The 24,195-nt window shown below is 42.6% G+C and overlaps 2 protein-coding genes across 3 annotated transcripts in view; one reads left to right on the top strand and one right to left on the bottom strand.

The window, feature by feature from the left end:
* The first annotated feature begins 3,640 nt into the window (after nucleotides 1-3,640).
* On the top strand, nucleotides 3,641-11,239 carry LOC143290260 (coiled-coil domain-containing protein 12-like). The gene is made up of 5 exons (XM_076599600.1): nucleotides 3,641-3,805; nucleotides 4,649-4,725; nucleotides 5,221-5,282; nucleotides 9,623-9,734; nucleotides 10,883-11,239. The coding sequence occupies exons 1-5, from the start codon at nucleotides 3,666-3,668 to the stop codon at nucleotides 10,969-10,971; spliced, it is 480 nt and encodes a 159-aa protein (XP_076455715.1). The 5' UTR covers nucleotides 3,641-3,665; the 3' UTR covers nucleotides 10,972-11,239.
* A 5,200-nt stretch (nucleotides 11,240-16,439) lies between these two features.
* The window catches only part of LOC143290259 (uncharacterized), a 10,748-nt gene continuing 2,992 nt past the window's right edge, over nucleotides 16,440-24,195 (bottom strand). Inside the window, exons 3-5 of one of the 2 annotated variants that reach the window (XM_076599598.1) lie at nucleotides 22,408-22,561; nucleotides 19,200-19,385; nucleotides 16,440-17,517 (exon numbers count right to left, since the gene is read on the bottom strand). In XM_076599598.1, the coding sequence (XP_076455713.1) occupies nucleotides 17,416-17,517; nucleotides 19,200-19,385; nucleotides 22,408-22,530 (411 nt within the window). In that variant the 5' untranslated portion in view covers nucleotides 22,531-22,561 and the 3' untranslated portion in view covers nucleotides 16,440-17,415. The remainder of the gene's footprint in view (nucleotides 17,518-19,199; nucleotides 19,386-22,407; nucleotides 22,562-24,195) is intronic. The other variant, XM_076599597.1, reaches the window with a different exon arrangement.

Here is a 24,195-nt window from a genome sequence, read left to right as displayed (position 1 = left end):
AACCGCATGCATGCAGCACACACAAACACACACACACACACCGTTTTTGCAGCCAACATATAAAAGTGGCAATGATGAACCATTTTCATGAGTTTTGCAGTTACCACAGCAATCTGACAGGGAAAAAGTGACCCAAAGTTGAGCCCAGTGCACCCAGGAACATGAGCAGCAGGATCCACAGTACGAGCAGTGTAATATCGGTGACTGGAGTTCAAGGTGGCAGTTACTTCATTAATGTGTCGGAAAACCCAGAAAGCAACAATACTCCACTGGATTGTGAACAATATTGGAAACAGCAGTGTGTATTATTGACACAGGCAGTCCGAACAATAGCAAGTTTGAAAATTGACCTGGTTCGGACATGTCCTAAGGTGGTCTGTATCAAAGAAGATTCAAAGATTCAAAGAAATTTAATCCTTTTGCACCTTTTGGGGTGTGGAGGATACAATAACAATACATACTCACTGAATCACAACTTCAGTCCAACAATATCTCCGAAACACACAAAAACGCACACCTGTGCAAGCACACACACGCACGCTAATGATGATTTGCAACAAAAATCAAACTTAAACATACTGACAAGTATGTTTTAGGTGTAACAAAAGTCACACAACCTTTCCAAGTTTTATGAATTTACTAAGATTAAGTTGTGTTTTCTTCCCAGCTCTGAATAAATTGCGTATACCAAACATTGACATTCCCTACCCCTAATAAGAAACACCTAGTGTAACAAGGCACTGTATTGAACACCCAGCATAACTAGCCACTGTGGTGAAGTGGTCTGCATTGTGAACAGACAACTGGGAGGACATGAGGACATGGATTCAAGTCCTAGCAGAGTAAAAAAAAAATTTTTTTTTAAGCCTATGGCTGGATTGCACACAGAGTTGAGTGTGCAAAAGGCTCAAATGGGAAGTGTTGCTCAAAATCAATTTCCTAACCATCACTGCAGGTGTCTGTTTCTCTTGGACCTGACTGATGCTGGGTTATATTGTGAAAGGAAGTGCAGAGTACAGCCAGCCTGGTCACATAGTCCCGGAAATTTGAAATGGACCCCAGTAGCATCATCATCAGCCTTATCCTCATTTGTCATCAAATTTGAAAAAAAAAAATAAAAAAAAAAAAAATCCTGTGGCCTTTCAAGTATTGCTCTCATGGTGACCTCAGTTTCAATCTACCTCCAATTCTTTGCATGAGGAGTTCATGTCACGGTCTTCAGTGTCAGCAGATTCATGGTGGGGCTGTCTACACTCTGGAGGGGACATTGAATTTACTCAGTTTGGCTCTGCAACTGAGCAAATATTATCAGTACATGACTTAGCAGGTGGTATCTTTCACATGTTGAATCAGAGCAGGCAGTACTGAACACCAGTGATGGGAATCAGCAGCAGTGCAGAGTCTCCTTTGGAGTGGGTGCACATGGCCTCCTGGCAACCTACCATCAACAGCTGCCCCCTGTGGACTGCTGAAAAGTAAGGTGACAGATGAACACTGGTGTGACTATGTATGGGGAGGGGTTGGGGGTGGGGCTGGGGGAGAGGAGGTTTGGGTGGGAGCGAGGGGGGCTGAGTGAGCAGCGTGTGATTAGGGCCACTGAAACATCCAGTGTTGAACTCCTTGCCAACGGGCGCAATAGCCGAGTGGTTAAAGCGTTGGACTTTCAATCTGAGGGTCCCGGGTTCGAATCTCGGTGACGGCGCCTGGTGGGTAAAGGGTGGAGATTTTTACGATCTCCCAGGTCAACAAGTGTGCAGACCTGCTTAGTGCCTGAACCCCCTTCATGTGTACACGCAAGCAGAAGATCAAATACGCACATTAAAGATCCTGTAATCCATGTCAGCGTTCGGTGGGTTATGGAAACAAGAACATACCCAGCATGCACACCCCTGAAAGCGGAGTATGGCTGCCTACATGGCAGGGTAAAAACGGTCATACACGTCAAAGCCCACTTGTATACATACGAGTGAACGTGGGAGTTGCAGCCCATGAATGCAGAAGAAGAAGAAGAACTCCTTGCCAGGATCAGTTGCTGAGTCTGTGCTGGGAATTAATAGAAATTCAAAAAAAAAATTTTTTTTTCCAATGACTGATTGAGTAATTCTAATCCAAATTCATTTTACATAAGTACGAACTCTGACTGGATTGTTGAGTCTTTGACATGTGTATTTGAAACTGTAGTATTTGTATGCAAATATGGGAGGGTGTTCACATCCTTGCAGGTCTGTATATCTGTTGATCTGGAAGTTGCACAAACTCATTACTTAAGTGTATAGTGTTTCTCCTACACAAATATATACATGAAGTCTATGAAAATATAACAGAATTTTCTCCTGCACAAGTAGGTACTCTGAAAGTATGGCAAAGTTTTTTCTGCACAAGTTGGTACTCTGAAAGTCTGGAAGAGTTGGGTTTTTTTCATGCACAAGTATGTACTCTGAAAGCCTGGTAAAGATTTCTTATGCACAAGTAGGTACTCTGAAAGCCTGGTAAAGATTTCTTATGCACAAGTAGGTACTCTGAAAGTATGGTAGAGTTTTCTGTTTGGATCAGTCACATTACTGAAGGAGACGTCACTGCATTTGGACAAATCCATACTGTACACTGTCGTGAGTGTCTGCCAGATCTCCTCACGACAGCTGCCAACAGAACGGCGTGGCGAGCTATGACATCTTCCTCATGTCCCCCCAACGACCCCAGCGGTCAAGGGAATGAGTGAGTGAGAGATACTATACACTACACCACATCTGCCAAACAGACACTGACCAGGCCTTGAGGGGAAAAAAGAGTCTTACAAAGTCTGGTGAAGTTTTCTTATGCCCAAGTAGGGTCTCTGAAGTCTGGAAGACAGGTTTGTTTTTTTTTTTGTTTTTTTTAATGCACAAGTAGGGTCTCTAAAATCTGGAAGTTTTTTTTTCATGCAGAAGTAGGGTCTCTAAAATCTGGATTTTTTTTTTTTAATGCACAAGTAGGGTCTCTAAAGTCTGGACGAGATGGGTTTTTTTTTCAATGCACAAGTAAGGTCTCCAAAGTCTGGAAGAGCTTTTTTTTTAGATACACAAGTAGGGTCTCTAAAGTCTGGAAGAGGTTGTGTGGGTTTTTTGTTTTTTTTAATGCACAAGTAGGATCTCCAAAGTCTGGAAGAGGTTGTGTTTTTAATGCTCAAAATAGGGTCTCTAAAGTCTGGAAGAGTTGGGGGGGGGGGTTGTTTTTTTGATACACAAGTATGGTTTCTGAAAGTACGCGCTGTACGTCCTGTCGGGGCTTGTTCTCTTGTGACTGCTGCAGAAGCTGAAGTGGTAAAACTGGAGATCGGAAAAACCCGGAGAACCCCCACCCCACCCCCAAGTGTCCATGTCTCAAATGTTTATTTTCTCGGGCTGTTTTTTTATTTTATTTATTTTTTTTTTTTACGAGCCCGCTTTACGTTTCGCAACGAAGTCTTCGATTTTTCAACACAAACCTCTAGTGGGCAACACTGTATAAACATCAACTTAATGGTTTCTATTACAATGTACTAAATTCTTAGACAGGCTTTCTCGCTGCGTTACCATGATTACATAGCCGGTGTCAGTACCACCGACTGAACTTCAGTGAAGAAGGGACAAAAGTTGTACAGCCGGCAAGTGTTTGTGCATTATAGTTATCGTTCCTAAAACGCAAGCATGGCGTCGGTGGGAACTTTGGAAGAAGAAGCACGGAAAAGAAAAGAGCGTTTGCGCAATCTTGCTCGAAAACAGAAAGAAGATGAGACTGCTGAAGAAAACAACGAAGAATCAACGGACAAGCAAGAAAAACTGCCACGGTATATGACTTTTTTTGAAGACCCAGAGAAGCCAAAGACTATTGTAATTGAATGATTTCAGTGATTTTATATGAGATGATTAATTGTATAAATTCATTGAAATTAGTCTGCTGGTAAAATTACAGGTTTTTTCCATTCCACCTTAACTTCATACTTCATAAGTTCATAGAGTCCCCCCCTCGCTCAGTCGGTAGAAGTGGCCGGTAGAGAAGTTGGGTGATTTGCTGGATAAGATGAAGCATTTCTGCGCATAGTATACATACATGTGCAAACTTTGATCACTGTAATGTGTATGCGCATATGATGTAATGATGTGTGAAGAGGATGAAATATGCATACATTATAAATAACTTTAGGATATGTGTTAAATTTATGAGATTTCGTAATCCGACTCAGTGGTACTGGTACTGGTAGCTTATCAAAACGCAAACATAAGTCCCAAAGATGGAGTATGGCTGCACAAATCAAATGGCGTGGTACCAAAGGTCACTCACATTTAACTGAATTTTAAGTGCATTGCTCTGTAATATCCATGGCTGAATATGGGATTGCGGCCATTGAATGCAGCAGAAGAGGAAAGGTGATTTTCTGTATTTCTGGCAAGGTATCAGTTTCATGTAAAACTATAACTAAAGCAGTTATGACATACGTGACATTGTGTGCATTTACAAGGATGTTACTATCACAAATATTAGTTTGGTTTTTTTTCTGTTTTTTTTTTTCTAGATTAGCCAGCTCATATACTATGTTGTCTGTTTCTATCGTCTTTTATTTGTAACTATTGTGGTGGTCAGACAGCTCAGTGTGTCTTCAGTGTTGTGATATAAATTTGTCTTTTTGCAGGCCAGTCTTCCGCAGTTATCGACCCCAAGCAGAAGAACTACAGGATAGTGTCTTGCCGCGCATCAAACCAGGGGATGGTAAGCTGACAGGGTGTATGGGAGGAGAGGGGGGGTCAGGATGTAAAGGAGGGGGAGGGGGGAGGCAGAGTGGATGAATGAGAGAGGGATTTGGGGGAGGGGAATTTTTAATAACTTTAACATTGTGCTGTTTGATATTATGGTTATCAAAATGTGTATCATTTCACACGCACACACACACAACACACATTCTCTCTCTCTCTCTCTCTCTCTCTCTCACACATACACACGCGCGCGCACACACACACGCACAGGGTCATAATAACCCGCAGTGGCCATTTCCACATAAAATAATTACTGGAGGAGGAAACAAAGTCTGTATCAGTAGCAGCATTACTGTAACTTGTGTATCAATGAATGAGTTTATTACACTAATGTGTATGACTATATATTACAACAATGTGTGACATTGACACTAACAGAGATAAGGTTAACTGCTGTCAAGTGTTGATACATGGATGGTGGAGTAAAAGAAATGGAATGCTTGGGTTTCAGTGACTATGGAAGTCCAGACCCAGCTACAGTCGGGTAAATCAGAACATGTTGTCAGTGAAGTGGTAAGTAATTCATGTGAACCTTGTTTCCTGTTTTTAAAGCTGTATTGAACAGTTTATGAATGTGATGTGTTAAGTTGACAGTCATTGTTAATGAACTGTGTAAAGGAGTGAAGTTAGCAGTAACTGTTAATGAAGTGTGTAAGGGAGTTGCGAGTAACTGTTAATGAACTTTGTAAAGGAGTGAGGTTGACAATAACTGTTAATGAACTGTGAAAGGAGTAAAGCTGACAATAGTACAGTTATTGAACTGTGTAAAGGAGAGAAGTTGACAATAACTGTAAATGAACTGTAAGGGAGTGAAGTTGACAATAACTGATAATGAACTGTGTAAGGGAGCAGAGTTGATATTAACTGATGATGATAATATGGATACTTATATAGAGCCTATCCTCGGTCACGAAATCATTTGCCCAACAGGCTGCCTACCTTGGTAGAGCCGATGGACAGCTGCCAGTGGGCGCTCATCTTTCATTTCCTGTGTCATTCAGTCAGGTTTCAGTCACTCAAACATATGCTCGTACAGACTTGTATGATAATGAACTGTATGTGGGAGTGGAGTTGACAGTAACTGATATTGAACTGTGTAAAGGAGCGGGGTTGACAAAAACTGTTCTTGAACTATGAAAGCCAATGGAGTTGACAGTAACTGTTATTGAACTGTGGAAGGGAATGGAGTTGACAATAACTTATTGAACTGTGAAATGGAATGGAGTTGACAATAACTGTTATCAAACTGTAAAAGGGAATGGAGTTGACAGTAACTGTTAATGAACTGTGTAAAGTAGTGAAGTTCACGGTAACTGAAAATGAACTGTGTAAAGGAATGAAGCTGACAATAACTTAATGAGTTGTGTAAAGAACTTAACAATAACTGATAATGAACTGTGTAAATGAGTGGAGTTGACAATGACTGATAATAAACTAGCGGAGTGAAGTTGACAGTAACTGTTAGTGTTCATGAACTGTGAGAGGGAATGGATTTGACAGTAACTGTTAGTGTTCATGAACTGTGAAAGGGAATGGAGTGGACAGTAACTGTTAGTGTTCATGAACTGTGAAAGTGAATGGATTTGACAGTAACTGTTAGTGTTCATGAACTGTGAAAGTGAATGGATTTGACAGTAACTGTTAGTGTTCATGAACTGTGAAAGTGAATGGATTTGACAGTAACTGTTAGTGTTCATGAACTGTGAAAGTGAATGGATTTGACAGTAACTGTTAGTGTTCATGAACTGTGAAAGTGAATGGATTTGACAGTAACTGTTAGTGTTCATGAACTGTGAAAGTGAATGGATTTGACAGTAACTGTTAGTGTTCATGAACTGTGAAAGAGAATGGAGTGGACAGTAACTGTTAGTGTTCATGAACTGTGAAAGGGAGTGGAGTGGACAGTAACTGTTAGTGTTCATGAACTGTGAAAGTGAATGGATTTGACAGTAACTGTTAGTGTTCATGAACTGTGAAACAGAATGGAGTGGACAGTAACTGTTAGTGTTCATGAACTGTGAAAGGGAATGGATTTGACAATAACTGTTAGTGTTCATGAACTGTGGAACAGAATGGAGTGGACAGTAACTGTTAGTGTTCATGAACTGTGAAAGGGAATGGCGTGGACAGTAACTGTGTTCATGAACTGTGAAAGGGAATGGATTTGACAGTAACTGTTAGTGTTCATGAACTGTAAAAGGGAATGGATTTGACAGTAACTGTTAGTGTTCATGAACTGTGAAAGGGAATGGATTTGACAGTAACTGTTAGTGTTCATGAACTGTGAAAGTGAATGGATTTGACAGTAACTGTTAGTGTTCATGAACTGTGAAAGTGAATGGATTTGACAGTAACTGTTAGTGTTCATGAACTGTGAAAGTGAATGGATTTGACAGTAACTGTTAGTGTTCATGAACTGTGAAAGTGAATGGATTTGACAGTAACTGTTAGTGTTCATGAACTGTGAAAGAGAATGGAGTGGACAGTAACTGTTAGTGTTCATGAACTGTGAAAGGGAGTGGAGTGGACAGTAACTGTTAGTGTTCATGAACTGTGAGAGGGAATGGATTTGACAATAACTGTTAGTGTTCATGAACTGTGAAACAGAATGGAGTGGACAGTAACTGTTAGTGTTCATGAACTGTGAGAGGGAATGGATTTGACAATAACTGTTAGTGTTCATGAACTGTGAAACAGAATGGAGTGGACAGTAACTGTTAGTGTTCATGAACTGTGAGAGGGAATGGCGTGGACAGTAACTGTGTTCATGAACTGTGAAAGGGAATGGATTTGACAGTAACTGTTAGTGTTCATGAACTGTAAAAGGGAATGGATTTGACAGTAACTGTTAGTGTTCATGAACTGTGAAAGGGAATGGATTTGACAGTAACTGTTAGTGTTCATGAACTGTAAAAGGGAATGGATTTGACAGTAACTGTTAGTGTTCATTAACTGTGAAAGTGAATGGATTTGACAGTAACTGTTAGTGTTCATGAACTGTGAAAGGGAATGGATTTGACAGTAACTGTTAGTGTTCATGAACTGTGAAAGGGAATGGATTTGACAGTAACTATTAGTGTTCATGAACTGTGAAAGGGAATGGAGTGGACAGTAACTGTTAGTGTTCATGAACTGTGAAAGGGAATGGAGTGGACAGGAACTGTTAGTGTTCATGAACTGTGAAAGGAAATGGAGTGGACAGTAACTGTTAGTGTTCATGAACTGTGAAAGGGAATGGAGTGGACAGTAACTGTTAGTGTTCATGAACTGTGAAAGGGAACAGAGTGGACAGTAACTGTTAGTGTTCATGAACTGTGAAAGGGAATGGCGTGGACAGTAACTGTGTTCATGAACTGTGAAAGGGAATGGATTTGACAATAACTGTTAGTGTTCATGAACTGTGGAACAGAATGGAGTGGACAGTAACTGTTAGTGTTCATGAACTGTGAAAGGGAATGGATTTGACAATAACTGTTAGTGTTCATGAACTGTGAAAGGGAATGGAGTGGACAGTAACTGTTAGTGTTCATGAACTGTGAAAGGGAATGGATTTGACAGTAACTGTTAGTGTTCATGAACTGTAAAAGGGAATGGATTTGACAATAACTGTTAGTGTTCATGAACTGTGGAACAGAATGGAGTGGACAGTAACTGTTAGTGTTCATGAACTGTGAAAGGGAATGGATTTGACAATAACTGTTAGTGTTCATGAACTGTGAAAGGGAATGGAGTGGACAGTAACTGTTAGTGTTCATGAACTGTGAAAGGGAATGGATTTGACAGTAACTGTTAGTGTTCATGAACTGTAAAAGGGAATGGATTTGACAGTAACTGTTAGTGTTCATTAACTGTGAAAGGGAATGGAGTGGACAGTAACTGTTAGTGTTCATGAACTGTGAAAGGGAACAGAGTGGACAGTAACTGTTAGTGTTCATGAACTGTGAAAGGGAATGGCGTGGACAGTAACTGTGTTCATGAACTGTGAAAGGGAATGGATTTGACAATAACTGTTAGTGTTCATGAACTGTGGAACAGAATGGAGTGGACAGTAACTGTTAGTGTTCATGAACTGTGAAAGGGAATGGATTTGACAATAACTGTTAGTGTTCATGAACTGTGAAAGGGAATGGAGTGGACAGTAACTGTTAGTGTTCATGAACTGTGAAAGGGAATGGCGTGGACAGTAACTGTGTTCATGAACTGTGAAAGGGAATGGATTTGACAATAACTGTTAGTGTTCATGAACTGTGGAACAGAATGGAGTGGACAGTAACTGTTAGTGTTCATGAACTGTGAAAGGGAATGGATTTGACAGTAACTGTTAGTGTTCATGAACTGTAAAAGGGAATGGATTTGACAGTAACTGTTAGTGTTCATTAACTGTGAAAGTGAATGGATTTGACAGTAACTGTTAGTGTTTATGAACTGTGAAAGGGAATGGATTTGACAGTAACTGTTAGTGTTCATGAACTGTGAAAGGGAATGGCGTGGACAGTAACTGTGTTCATGAACTGTGAAAGGGAATGGAGAGTAACTGTGTTCATGAACTGTGAAAGGGAATGGATTTGACAGTAACTGTTAGTGTTCATGAACTGTGAAAGGGAATGGATTTGACAGTAACTGTTAGTGTTCATGAACTGTGAAAGTCAATAGATTTGACAGTAACTGTTAGTGTTCATGAACTGTGAAAGTGAATGGATTTGACAATAACTGTTAGTGTTCATGAACTGTGAAACAGAATGGAGTGGAAAGGAACTGTTAGTGTAATGGAGTGGGCAGTAACTGTTAGCGTAATGGAGTGGACAGTAACTGTTAGTGTTCATGATCGGTGAAAGGGAGTGTCCTTGTTTCAGGACCTGACCAACCTGGCCCCAAGGAAGCCAGACTGGGATCTGAAGAGAGACTGCGCCAAAAAACTGGAGAAGCTGGAGAAACGCACGCAGAGGGCCATCGCTGAACTCATTCGTGAGTCTACTGTTTGACTTGTTTTCTGTTTGCTTACGCATCTTTGTGTGCGCATGTGTGTTTGAATTCTTCTTCTTCTTCTGCGTTCACTCGTATGCACACGAGTGGGCTTTTACGTGTATGACCGTTTTTACCCCGCCATGTAGGCAGCCATACTCCGTTTTCGGGGGTGTGCATGCTGGGTATGTTCTTGTTTCCATAACCCACCGAACGCTGACATGGATTACAGGATCTTTAACGTGCGTATTTGATCTTCTGCTTGCATATACACACGAAGGGGGTTCAGGCACTAGCAGGTCTGCACATATGTTAACCTGGGAGATCGTAAAAATCTCCACCCTTTACCCACCAGGCGCCGTCACCGTGATTCGAACCCGGGACCCTCAGATTGACAGTCCAACGCTTTAACCACTCGGCTATTGCGCCCGTCTGTGTGTTTGAATTGATTTCCATTTGCTTACGCATCCTTTGCGTGTGTGTGTGTGTGTGTGTGTTGGTGCATAGTAGTGTGTCGTGGTGGCATTCTTTAAAGATTTGTTGAACAATGTGAGGCTGTGGAGTAAGTGGGTGGAGCCAAACTGGGAGTAAGTGAAGGTGGATGGGTTGTATGAGAGAAATGTTAATGGGTGTACATGGTGCTTTATTGGTTGATGTGCTTTGGATGCATCTGTACATATCAGTCAGTAAATCACATTTAGTTTCACTGAGGAAATGAACAAAGTGAATACTAGCAATCCTGTTAAGCCTTTCACTTGCGACCGCAGATATATCTGCGGTTTAGAGGTAACTACATTATCAACAGTCCAGCCAGTCATTTGAATATGTTTACTTCTTTGCAAATAGCGACTGCTTTGATGCATGTTTGAAGCAGTATCTCAGTAAGTCTTGGCTCGAGCTACCAGGATATATGGTACAGAAGAGGTGGCTAGAATTTTTTTTGATTTTCCTTATAACGTTAACAATAGCAACTTACAAAAACATTAAATACAAAAAGAGTTACCTCATAATATTTCCTGTCTTTTCATTGTGTGACTTCAGTTTCTCCATGTTCTCCGTGTCCATGAGTTGTTGATATATTTTATGAATGTTTCCTGTTGTGTGGGAGCATGGGAATGATTCTTTTATTGTGTGTTTTCTGTTTTTTTCAGGGGAGCGCTTAAAAGCCAGTCAAAACGACCTGGTTACTGTTGTCAGTGCCAGTGAGGCAGTTGCAAGAGCTGATGATGATGACGATTAGGTAGTGTGTGCGTTCGTGTGTGTGTGTGTGTGTGCATGGATGTACCGGAGCATGATACCTGGCATTCATGATGACAGAAAGACACCAAGGACAAGAGAATGCACTGAGAAAACAATTTGTGTTCATGAATGAACTTGTGTGCATGTGTGTGTAAGCATGTGCGCTGATGAGAAAGAGCGTTTCACTTTTCATTTTGCACATCATTTTAAATGTCCAGTCAAACTGAGTCATCTGATCATACTGGATAACAATAAATGTACACTTTGATGACCAAGATTTTTCAGGCATTGAATTCAGTGTGAAAGGGAATGTTTGAGTGACTCAATGACTTGACAATTCCTAATCCAGGAATTGTATCTTTATTAGTGTGTTCCATAAAGGATATAATAATTTTGCTGGAAAATATTTGTCTGCAAATTTGCTGAAACCAATTAAATGAAGTTTCCAGTCTTTGAGACAAATATTCACACCCATTCACAAAGATGTCTGCATCCATACACCTTTGAATCATGCAATATGTTCATGAATGAACCTTTATTGTATGACAGCCACACTGCTTTACACATGTTCATGAACAAAACAGTTTTATCAATGAATGGCAACCACATTACATTACCCCTAGAGCAAGGTACTCTCACACATGCACATAATTGTACAGGATACATACACTTGGGTCAGTACACTCAAATTATGCACAAAAAGTGCACCAGCACACTCATACAGAGGCAAATCACACACTACTATTGATGCAAAGCACAATAACGAGTAATAATGAAGCCTGCCAAAACAAGAAACAATCTGCGATATGTCACAAGATAGATGGAATGCAAACCTCACCTCACAACAGCCACTTAACATGCAGAGATCAGTCACACCAACTTCTATTGATGCAAAGCACAGTAGATAACATGTCGAGATCAGTCACACCAACTTCTATTGATGCAAAGCACAGTAGATTGAGCAACAGTAACAATCAGGAGGTCTGCCACGACAGGAGACAATCTTGTCACACTAAACAAAATGAAACGTAAATCCCCACCTCACCCACCAACAGGAAACCTGTGGTCTCCTTTCCCCTAATGTCTACCTCGCTGTGGTCCCCTTTCCCCAAACGTCTACCTCGCTGTGGTCCCTTTTCCCCCAAACGTCTACCTCGCTGTGGTCCCCTTTCCCACAAACGTCTACCTCGCTGTGGTCCCTTTCCCCAAACGTCTACCTCGCTGTGGTCCCTTTCCCCCTTTTTCCCAAACGTCTACCTCGCTGTGGTCCCTTTCCCCCTTTTCCCCAAACGTCTACCTCGCTATGGTCCCTTTCCCCAAACGTCTACCTCGCTGTGGTCCCCTTTTCCCCAAACGTCTACCTCGCTGTGGTCCCTTTCCCCAAACGTCTACCTCGCTGTGGTCCCCTTTCTCCTTTTCCCCAAACGTCTACCTCGCTGTGGTCCCTTTCCCCTAACGTCTACCTCGCTGTGGTTCCTTTCCCCCTTTTCCCCAAACGTCTACCTCGCTGTGGTCCCCTTTTCCCCAAACGTCTACCTCGCTGCGGTCCCTTTCCCCTAATGTCTACCTCGCTGTGGTCCCCCTTCCTCAAATGTCTACCTCGCTGTGGTCCCCCTTCCCCTAATGTCTACCTCGCTGTGGTCCCCTTTCCCCAAACGTCTACCTCGCTGTGGTCCCTTTCCCCAAACGTCTACCTCGCTGTGGTCCCCTTTTCCCCTAATGTCTACCTCGCTGTGGTCCCCTTTCCCCAAATGTCTACCTCGCTGTGGTCCCCCTTTCCCCCAAACGTCTACCTCGCTGTGGTCCCCTTTCCCCAAACGTCTACCTCGCTGTGGTCCCTTTCCCCAAACGTCTACCTCGCTATGGTCCCTTTCCCCTAATGTCTACCTCGCTGTGGTCCCCTTTTCCCCAAACGTCTACCTCGCTGTGGTCCCTTTCCCCCAATGTCTACCTCGCTGTGGCCCCCTTTCCCCCAATGTCTACCTTCTGCTGCTAGTTCTACAACTACTACTGCTGCTGCTAGTTCTACTACTACTGCTAGTTCTACAACAACTACTACTGCTGCTGCTAGTTCTACAACTACTACTGTTGTGCTGCTGCTAGTTCTACAACTACTACTGCTGCTGCTGCTAGTTCTACAGCTTATACTACTACTACTAGTTCTACAACTACTGCTGCTGCTGCTAGTTCTACAGCTTATACTACTACTGCTAGTTCTACAACTACTACTTCTGCTGTGCTGCTGCTACCACTTCGACGACAGAAGCACACACACACACACACACACACCGTTTTACACCCTCCCCATCTGACCTTGAATTTGGTGGAACTCCAGTAACGGGGGGGGGGGGGGGGGGGATGGAGAATGATTCAAGAGATGCCCTTTGAACAAAATACCGTCCTGTTTCACACCACACACACACACACACACACTCCAGAACGTTCACACAGACAATCCAAACGTGAACTCCAACGGTGCAGAGACTGACATCCCAGCCAGAGCAGATGACGGTCGTTGACTAACTGACATGATGATGTTCTCACAACCAACCGACTGTTCGCATCCGTCGTGATTGTGTTTACTGCTGCGCTCTGATCGGTTTTTCACGGATATCACGTGCCAGCTGGCTTAGGGAAGTCAGTGTGTGTGTGTGTGTGTGTACGTGTGAGTGTGTGTGTGTGTGTGTGTGTGAGAGAGTGTGTGTAGGAGTGTGAGTGTGTGTAGGAGTGTGAGTGTGTGTGTGTGTGAGTGAGTGTTGTGTGTGTTTGTGTGTGTGTGTGTGTATGTATGTGTGTGTGCGTGTGTGTGTGTGTGTGTCAGTGTGTGTGGATAACTCGTACGATAAAATTCCAGTTGACACGACTTTGGTATCAGAACAGTTGGGAATCCAAGCAGTTTGTGTTCTATTCTTTTGAAAGATTATTATTATTATTATTATTATTTTCTATATAATCATGTCTTTCGGGAAGGGGAACTGGGGGGAGGAGAGTGGCAGAGTTATTGACAGTTTGATGATTGTGTGTGTGTGTGTGTGTGTGTGTGTGTGTGTGTGTGTGTGTGTGTGTGTGTTTGTTTGTGTGTGTGTGTGTGTGTGTGTGTGTGTGTGTGTGAGTTTGTGTGTGTGTGTGTGTGTGTGAGTTTGTTTGTGTGTGTGTATGTGTGTGAGTTTGTGTGTATGTGTGTGAGTTTGTGTGTGTGTGTGTGTGTGTGTGTGTGTGTGTGTGTGTGTGTGTGTGTGTGCGAGCGAATGCGTGTGTGTCTATATGTGCGTGTATGTGTGCGTGTGGGCGCGCGCGCGCGTGCGTATATGTGTTCGTGCATCTGCGTGTATGCGTGGGTACGTACTGTGTGTGTATGTGTGTGTGTGTGTGTGTGTGTGTGTGTGTGTGTATGCGTATGTGTTTGCGCGCGTGTGTGTATGATTATGTTTGTGTCTATATTTGTGTATGTGATATGAACATTATCGTACATTCCTCGGGATTTTTCAACAACTAGACCAGGGAACACAGATACGGGAACAGCAGCTGGCGTTTTGGTAAACAGTACTGCACTTCTCTTCGTGCTGCAGTCTTGTGGGCTAGTTGGCCTTTGGGAACCATCCCAACGCCGACTGTCCTAAAACCCTCTTGGCCGAGAGAGTGGGGATGTAACTTGGGCAAGACACTCTCCACGATAACCAAATTCTAGCCCAAATAGTCGGAACAGCAGTTGCCTCCTCTGCTGTTCTGATGGTCATAGTCGGACGCGACTGACTATCATATATATACATATATATATATATATATATATATATATATATATATATAACAGCACTTCACAACCCCCGCTTGCATTCGAGCACGGTAGACACAAACACACGCGCGCGCGCGCGGGCACATGCTCACACGCACGGACACACACACACACACGCACATATGCGCGCGCACACGCACGCACGCACACATGCAGACGCATACACACACACGCACACATACACACAAACGCGCGCGCGCGAGCGCACGTACGCACTCACACATGCATACAAGCACGCACAACAACATGCACACACACACACACACACACACACACACACACAGTTGTTTTAAGTTTTATCGCACATTCATTTTATTGATGAAAAATACGCCAATTTTTATTCACATCAAAGAGAAACTGACAGGTGGAATAACAAGTACCCCTTCTCTCTGTCTCCCCCCCCTCCCCACCCTCTCCCCACCGCCCGCTTCCTCTGTCTCTCGTTGGGAGTCTAAGTCTGTCTCGCTCTCTTTCTCTCTGTCTCTCCCTTCCCCTCTCTTTCTTTTGCTTCATCTCTCCCACACCCCCTATCCCCAACACCATCCTGACACCCCACCCCCACCTCTCTCTCTCTGTGGTTGAAATTCTCTCACATAAAAAGAATTTGATCATTCATTTTGTTCGACTCCCAAACTGACTGCTGGCCTGTCTCTGTCTTTACATGTCTTTCTTTGTCTCTCTGTCTGTGTCTGTGTCTCGCTCCCTCTCTGTCTCTCTATCACACACTCTCTCTCTCGGCTCTCACCCGTTCTCGTGAGATTCTTTCACACATGAAATAATGAATAAACGAGCTAACCTTCCGGCCACCCAACAATCCACTGACTCCCTTCCAGCAGATACCACACAACACAGACTGGACGGATTCATATTATGATTTTTAAGTATGCATGCGTATGAAAACAAACAAACAACCCCCCCAAAAAACAAACAAACAAACAACAACAACAAAAAAACAACAACCAGCAAACAAAACAAAAAAACCCACACATAATCAATCGATCCATCACCTGACCATTCAATGAATACATTAATTAACTAGCCTACCAACCCGAACTTTAACCACAATCCCCCCCACCCCCTCCCTCTCAATCCACACATAATCAATCGATCAATCACCTGACCATTCAGTCAATGAATACATCAACCAGCCCTTTAATCAACCAGCCCTTTAACCAACACACACACACTCACCTGCCCCCCCTTCTCTAACATTACTTTCTTAAAAGGTTAAAAAAAAGTTTTGAAGACCCCGCAGTAGCTTTTCATGGCCACCAGGTCAATGATTCATAATTATCCATAACACCATAGGCATAATAGAACGGGGCCCCACCCCTCTCTTCCCGCCGTTTATACCTTCACCCGTCCGATGACCAGTATACCTGAGTGGAGTGATGGCCTAGAGGTAACGCGTCCGCCGAGGAAGCGAGAGAATCGGAACGCGCTGGTTCGAATCACGGCTCAGTCGCCGATATTTTCTTCCCCTCCACTAGACCTTGAGTGATGGTCTAGACGCTTAGTCACTCGGATGAGACGATAAACCGAGGTCCTGTGTGCAGCATGCACTTAGCTCACGTAAAAGAACCCGCGGCAACAAAAGGGTTGTTCCTGGCAAAATTCTGTAGAAAAATCCACATGGATAGGAAAAGCAAGTAAAACTGCACGCAGGAAAAAAAACAACCAACCCCCCCCCAAAAAAAAACCATGGGTGGCGCTGTAGTGTAGCAACGCGCTCTCCCTTGGAAGATCAGCCCGAATTTCACACAGAGAAATCTGTTGTGACAAAAAGAGAAATACAAATACAAGTACAAATACCCATTCACTTTTGGATGGAGGAGTCAGTGAGGAAAATCGGAGTACAGGGCCTTTCCCAAGGACACAACACCATGCCGAAACAGGGCCTCGAATCCTGATCATTTCTTACCATCGCCGCAGTGAATGTTCCATCGTGATTTCATTGGCCGAGTGAGAGCCCCCCATTCATGCGTGCAAGTTCGTAGTGTCTGCGCGCTTGTATTCATAACTTTAAACGTTTACATCACGAGGTGTTGATTAATGATAATGCATGTTGCAAGATGAATGCTGAGGAATGAAAATGCTGAACAGCTTGAAATTATTTTGAAAAAAAAAAAGCCTCGGTATTTGATTTCTTCCAATAAAATAAAATATGTTGTTTATAGCCCAACCGACCACTAAGGCAACATCAGGGCTGAATTCGATTTTTTTTTTTTTTTAATGTTCCATGGGTACATTCTTATAATACAGTTGTCAATTTGAGAAACGTTTTCCAAACTGTACTGTCTTGTAATGATATGTAGAAAAGAACATCATGAAAAACAAATGGGAAGTTATCGAACTTTTCCTGAAGTTCAAAACTGAGAAATGGTTGTCACATTTATTGTTGTTTGGAAGAAAAAAACAAACAAAAAACCCCCCCCCCCCCACACACACACACACAAAAACCAACAAAAAACAAAACAAACCCACAACAACTTAGCTTTGTTTGTGTTTTAACTCCAATCCTTGGGGATGGTATGTGCCTTTGTTATGTTATGCTGTAATTCACATCAAGTCCAGACAAACGAACAGGCAGACCGTCAACGGTTTCTTTGCTTTTCTGAAATTCGCTGCAGTTGAAACGAAAAGGAGGGTTCATCAGTCTGACGGCTCGTCTGTGTAGCGTTTTGTGCGGGGCTCTGCCTTGGAAATCTCTTCCTCACTGTAGCGTGACAGTACTGCCTCTATCACTGCCAGGTTCTGCAACATCAGTATCAGTATCAGTGGCTCAAGGAGGCGTCACTGCGTTCGGACAAATCCATATACGCTACACCACATCTGCCAAGCAGATGCCTGACCAGCTGCATAACCCAACGCGCTTAGTCAGGCCTTGAGAAAAAAAAAAGAATAAATAAATTGATTAATTTTTTTTAAAGCATAATAATAATAATAATAATGATAATGATAATAATAATGATAATATGGCGCTGAATCTTGTGCAGAGACAAATCAAAGCGCGTTCACACCAGTCATTCACACGCATGCATGTCTAAAAGTAAAACTAAATAAACTGAAGACAATTAAGGAAGAGGCAGGGGAGGGAGGCTACTTTGTGAAGAGGTGGGTTTTAAGACCAGACTTGAAAGAGCTGAGTGCGGAGACCTGAAGAAGCGAAAGAGGAAGTTCATTCCGATTGCAAGGTCCAGAGACAGAGAAAGAATGACGGCCAACAGTGGAGTGTTTGAATCTGGGTATACGTAAACAGAGTGGATCCGAAGCTAATCGTAGAGAGCGAGATGGAGTGTAGAGGTGAATGCAGCCACAGAGATGCTTTCTTGCTGCTGATGATGATGATGATGATGGTGATGATGATGATGGTGTTGACAGCCTATCAGTCGAATATGATAACGTTGATGATGATGATGATGATGATGATGATGATGTTGATAGCCTATTGATTACAATGACAGTAACACTACAACAACTGCTACAACTGCTGCTACTAACTACCATCACCACCACCACCACTGACCACCACCACCACCAATAATAATGATACTACTTCTGCTACTACTACTACTACTACTGCTGCTGCTGCTGTTGTTGTTGCTGCTGCTGCTACTACTATGACTACTGCTACTACTACATTTTGAAAAGTGTGTGTATGTGTGTGTGTGCATGTGTGTTTGGTTGAGTGTGTGTGTATGCGTGTGTTTGTGCGCGCGCCGTGTCGTGTCGTGTCGTGTCGTATCGTGTCGTGTCGTCAGTATCGTGTCGTGTCGTGTCGTATCGTTTTCGTATGGTGTGTTGTGTTGTGGTGTGGTGTGTCGCGACGCGTTTTGTTGTGTTGTGTTGTGTCGTGTCGTGTCGTGTCGTGTTGTGTCCTATATTGTAGTGTAGTGTAGTGTAGTGTAGTGTAGTGTAGTGTAGTGTAGTGTACTGTACTGCAGTGTAGTGTAGAGTAGTGGAGTGTTGTCTATGTCTTTTTCTCGTCTTTGTGAAGTAGATTTGACTTTGATTTGTCTCTTTACATGATTTAGTGCTGTATGAATACTTCTTATTATTATCATTATCATTATCATTATCATCATTGTCAATATCATCATCATCATCATTGTTATTGTTATCAATTGTAAGTATAATCATTATTATCATTATCACCATCATCATCATTATAATTATTATCATCACCATCATAGTCATCATCATTGTTATTATTATCATTATCATCATCATCAGCAGCAGCAGCAGCAGCAAGAACAGATATCACCATTATTGTTAGTATTATTATTATCGTCATCATCATCATTATTGTTGTTGTTGTTGTTGTTATTATTATCGCCATCATCATCATCATCATTATTATTATTATTATTATTATTATTATTATCGCCATCATCATCATCATCATCACTGTTACCATTATCATTATTATCATTTACCCATTCGCAGAGCTCGGCGCAAGCCGCGGCCACTTTCTTGGTCTGTTCCACAGTTATGTCCCTCATCCAGCCTCGAGCGCCTAGGGCCACGTTCAGAGTCACGTCCTCCGCCTTTAACTCTGCCGTGCGGGTGGGAAGGGCGCCCGGCCCTCTGGTCTTCAGCTCTCTCTTCGCGTGAACGTACCTCTGCAATGGATTCGTTGCCGTTGCAAAGTTGCCGTGTGCGTTGCTGTTTGGTTTTGATTTTGATTTTGATTTGATTTGATTTTTGTTGTTGTTGTCACGTTTGTTGTTGTTGTTGTTGTTGTTGTTGTTGATGATGATGATGTTGTTGTTGTTGTTGTTTTGGCTCACGTGTGCAAACGAAACAAAACTGAGTCTTCAAGTAATAATAAAGCTGTTTCGTGTGTGTGTGTGTGTGTGTGTGTGTGTGTGTGTGTGTGTGTGTGGTGTGTGTGTGTGTGTGTGTGTGTGTGTGTGTGTGTGTGTGTGTGTGTGTGTGTGTGTGTGTGTGTGTATCCGTGGTTAACACGAACGAATTTCGTGGTAAACATGCACATGAACATTCTCCTTGGAATTTTTGTGTTCTTTTGGCACAACATTTTGTTTAAGAATTTAAAAAAAAAGAAGAAAAAAAAGATAAATAAAAAATAAAAAATTCAAAAACGTTCTTGCAGTACATTCAAACAATAATGACAACACATTCTGAACACGGGGCACACAGAGACAGAGACAGTGAGATACAGAGACAGAGACAGTGAGATACAGAGACAGAGACAGTATGATACATAGAGACAGTGAGATACAGAGACAGAGAGACAGTGAGATACAGAGAGACAGAGACAGTGAGATACAGAGACAGAGAGACAGTGAGATACAGAGAGACAGAGACAGTGAGATACAGAGAGACAGAGACAGGGTGACACAGAAACAGAGACAGAGAGACAGTGAGATACACAGACAGACAGTCAGATACACAGACAGAGAGACAGAGACATAGAGAAAGTGAGATACATATACACAGACAGAGAGACATAGAGGCCGCGAGATACAGAGACACAGACAGAGAGACAGAGACAGAGATACACATAAACACAGACAGTATGACACAGAGAGACAGTGAGATACAGAGACCGTGAGATACAGAGACCAATAGTCAGAGACAGTGAGATACAGAGAGAGACAACGAGATACAGAGAAACAGACAGTGAGATACAGAGACAGAGAGACAACAAGATACAGAAACACAGACACTGAGACAGGAAGTGAGATACAGAGACAGACTGAGAGACATTAAAATACAGAGACAGAGAGACAGTGAGATACAGAGACAGAGAGACAGTGAGATACAGAGACAGAGAGAGACAGTGGGACAGTAAGTGAGATACAGAGAGACAGTGAGATACAGAGACAGAGAGAGAGAGACAGCAAGTGAGATACGGAGACAGAGAGACAGTGGGACAGTAAGTGAGATACTGAGAGACAGTGAGATACAGAGACAGACAGAGAGACAGCAAATGAGATACAGAGACAGACAGAGAGACAGTGAGATACAGAGACAGGGACAGAGAGACAGAGACAGAGAAACATAAACAGAGAGAGACAGAGACATACATACATACATACAAGTGGAGTGATGGCCAAGAGGTAACGCGTCCGCCTAGGAAGCGAGAGAATCGGAACGCGCTGGTTCGAATCACTACTCAGCCATCGATATTTTCTCCCCCTCCACTAGACCTCGAGTGGTGGTCTGGACGCTAGTCATTCGGATGAGACGATAAACCGAGGTCCTGTGTGCAGCATGCACTTAGCGCACGTAAAAGAACCCACGGCAACAAAAGGGTTGTTCCTGGCAAAATTCTGTAGAAAACTCCACTTCAATAGGAAAAACAAATAAAACTGCACGCAGGAAAAAATACAAAAACAAGAGGCAAAGCCTTCAAGACTCACTTGTGCTTCACGCTTTATCCTGTAATGGAATCATTAGGAGGAAAAAAAAAATTTTTTTTAAATGGTTGAAAAGTGGATCAGCTTGGGAGAAGAAAAAAGAAAAGAAAACAAAAAAATGTAATGTTTAAGATGAGAAAGATCAGTTGAAAGCAAATTAAGTCCCCTAGCATTAATCACAGAGTAATTTCCCTTTTTTACTATCTGCACCAAAACGTTTGCAAAATAAATAAACTTCCATGCTTAGCAAAAGAAGTTCCTGTTTGAACAAAAAATGATAATAATGACTGCTCTTGTTGTTGTGTCGAATATCAGATCAAAGTGCCAAGTTTAGAGAATACAAAAAAATATAAATATAACAGTAAATGCAGTTTGCATATAATTGGGCTTCATTTTTTATTTCTTTGTGCCCATCCCAGAGGTGCAATATTGTTTTAAACAAGATGACTGGAAAGAACTGAATTTTTCCTATTTTTATGCCTAATTTGGTGTCAACTGACAAAGTATTTGCAGAGAAAATGTCAGTGTTAAAGTTTACCACGGACACACAGACACACACACACACACACACACACAGAGACAACCGAACACCGGGTTAAAACATAGATTCACTTTGTTTACACAAGTGAGTCAAAAATGGGTGGCGCTGTAGTGTAGCGACGCGCTCTCCCTGGGGAGAGCAGCCCGAATTTCACACAGAGAAATCTGTTTGTGATAAAAAGAAATACAAGAAAATACAGCCAGACAGAGAACTAAGAACTCAAAACATTTGTTTGTTTGTTTGTTTGTTTGTTTGTTTTATAATTCAAGGATTAAGACTTATAGCCCATTCTTCCAATCTGTCCTTGCTAATCTACATCAGTTACAATAACATATTATATATTGGAAAGGGGAGAAAGAGAAGTAAAAACAAAACCGATAACAGTCCTACAGAAGGAATATGATAAAGAACACACACACACACACACACACACACACGCACACAGATTGACAGATGGATGAGAGAGAGAGAGAGGGGGGGTGGGGGGGAAGGAGAAGAGAAATATGTCATCAGTATCGACAACCGGTGACTAAAGCCACATTGTTGTTATCATCAAATCTACGTCGACAGTTGTAACTGATACTAGAATCACTACTACCATCACCAGTATACACTTACACAACAGCTACTGCCGCAGAGACAGAGAGACAGAGAAGAAGAAGAAGAAGAAGAACAACAACAACAACAACAACGACGACGACGACACAAAACGCCTCTCACTTTGGTTTCTTCTTCATAGTGGCCCAAGAGCAGCAAAGTGGTCAAGATGTTGGTTTTCACAATGGCCGGAGGGTTGGACATGCTCTTCAATTCCACCACCGCTGCCGTGCTGACCCCCTTCATGCTGCTGTTCACGGTGACTCTGCCGTTCCTGCTGGTGGTCAACAAGGCTTTTGTGCAATAACAGTAGTGGTAGTGGTAGTGCTAGTAGCAGCAGCAGCAGAAGTAGTAGTTACAGAATGATGTGTGTGTCCGTGTGTGTGTGTGTGTGTGCGGAGGAGGTAAACAAGGGTTTTGTGTAACAGAGCAGCAGCAGCAGCAGTAGTAGTATTAGTAGTAGCAGCAGCAGTAGTAGTAGTAGTAGTAGCAGCAGCAGCAGTAGTAGTAGTAGCAGCAGCAGCGGTAGTAATAGTAGTAGCAGCAGCAGTAGGCAAGCAAGGGTTTTGTGCAATAACAGTAGTAGTAGTAGGTAAACAAGGGTTGTGTGCAACAACAACAGTAGTAGTAGTAGTAATAGTAGTCGTAGTAGCAGTAGCAGTAGCAGTAGTAGTAGCAGCAGCAGCAGCAGAAATAGTAGAAACAGAATGAGTGTGTGTGTGTGTGTGGAGTAGGTAAACAAGGGTTTTATGCAGTAGTAGTAGTAGTAGGTAAACAAGGGTTTTGTGCTATAACAGTAGTAGTAGTAGTAGTAGTAGTAGTAGTTAAACAAGGGTTTTGTGCCATAACAGTAGTAGTAGTAGGTAACAAGGGTTTTGTGCCATAACAGTAGTAGTAGTAGGTAAACAAGGGTTTTGTGCTATAACAGTAGTAGTAGTAGTAGTCGTAGTAGTAGTTAAACAAGGGTTTTGTGCTATAACAGTAGCAGTAGTAGCAGCAGCAGCAGCAGCAGCAACAGCAGCAGCAGTAGTAGTAGTAGGTAAACAAGGGTTTTGTGCTGTAACAGTAGTTGAAGTAATAGTAGAAGAGGTAGCAGAAGTACTATTAGCAGTAGCAGTGGTAGTAGTAGGAGGAGGAGGAGGAGCAGGAGGTAAAGAAGGGTCTTGTGCAATAACAGCAGTGGTAGTAACCCTCTTTGCCGAGAGAGTGGGGATGTAACTTGGGCAAGACACTCCCCACTATAATCAAATTCTAGCCCAGATAATCAGAACAGCAGTTGGTGGTGGTGGCGGTGATGGTGGTGGTGTATCTGTGTGTTTTGTGTCGGTATTAGTAATTTGAACGCAAAGTGTGCGGGAAGATGAAAATTGATGAGAAATGGTAAGGTAAGGTATGGTAAGGTAAGGCAAGGAAAGGTGGGGTAGGGTAAGGTAAGGTCAGGTCAGGTCAGGTCAGGTCAGGTCAGGTAAGGTAAGGTAAGGCAACGTAACGTAAGCTGAGGTAAGGTAATGTGAGGTAAGCTGAGGTAAGTTGAGGTACGGTAAGATAAAGTAAAGTGAAGTAAAGTAAGGTGAGGTAAGGTAAGGGAAGGTGAGGTAAGGTATGGTGAGGTAAGGTAAGGTGAGATAAGGTAAGGTCAGGTCAGGTAAGGTAAGGTGAGGTAAGTTGAGGTAAGGTAAGGTAAAGTGAGGTAAGTTGAGGTAAGGTAGGTAAGGTCAGGTGAGGTAAGGTATGGTAAGGTAAGATGAGGTAAGGTGAGGTAAGGTAAGGTGAGGTAATGTAAGGTGACATATGGTAAGGTAAACTGAGGTAAGGTAAGGTGAGGCAAGGTAAGATAAGGTGAGGCAAGGTAAGGTAAGGTGAGGTAAGGCAAGGTTAGGTAAGGTAAGATGAGATAAGGTAAGGTAAGTT

Source organism: Babylonia areolata, chromosome 15 (genome assembly GCF_041734735.1).
Source record: "Babylonia areolata isolate BAREFJ2019XMU chromosome 15, ASM4173473v1, whole genome shotgun sequence".
Classification (NCBI taxonomy): domain Eukaryota; kingdom Metazoa; phylum Mollusca; class Gastropoda; order Neogastropoda; family Buccinidae; genus Babylonia; species Babylonia areolata.
The sequence above is the reverse complement of the archived record's forward strand: the minus strand, read 5'-3'. Positions and strand labels throughout refer to the sequence as shown.

Excerpts from the sequence above, each read along its gene's own strand:
- LOC143290260 (XM_076599600.1), top strand. The coding sequence starts at position 3,666 with ATGGCGTCGGTGGGAACTTTGGAAGAAGAAGCACGGAAAAGAAAAGAG. Across the intron at positions 4,726-5,220 it reads GCGCATCAAACCAGGGGATG|TGACTATGGAAGTCCAGACC; the intron begins GTAAGCTGACAG and ends CTTGGGTTTCAG. Across the intron at positions 9,735-10,882 it reads GGCCATCGCTGAACTCATTC|GGGAGCGCTTAAAAGCCAGT; the intron begins GTGAGTCTACTG and ends TGTTTTTTTCAG.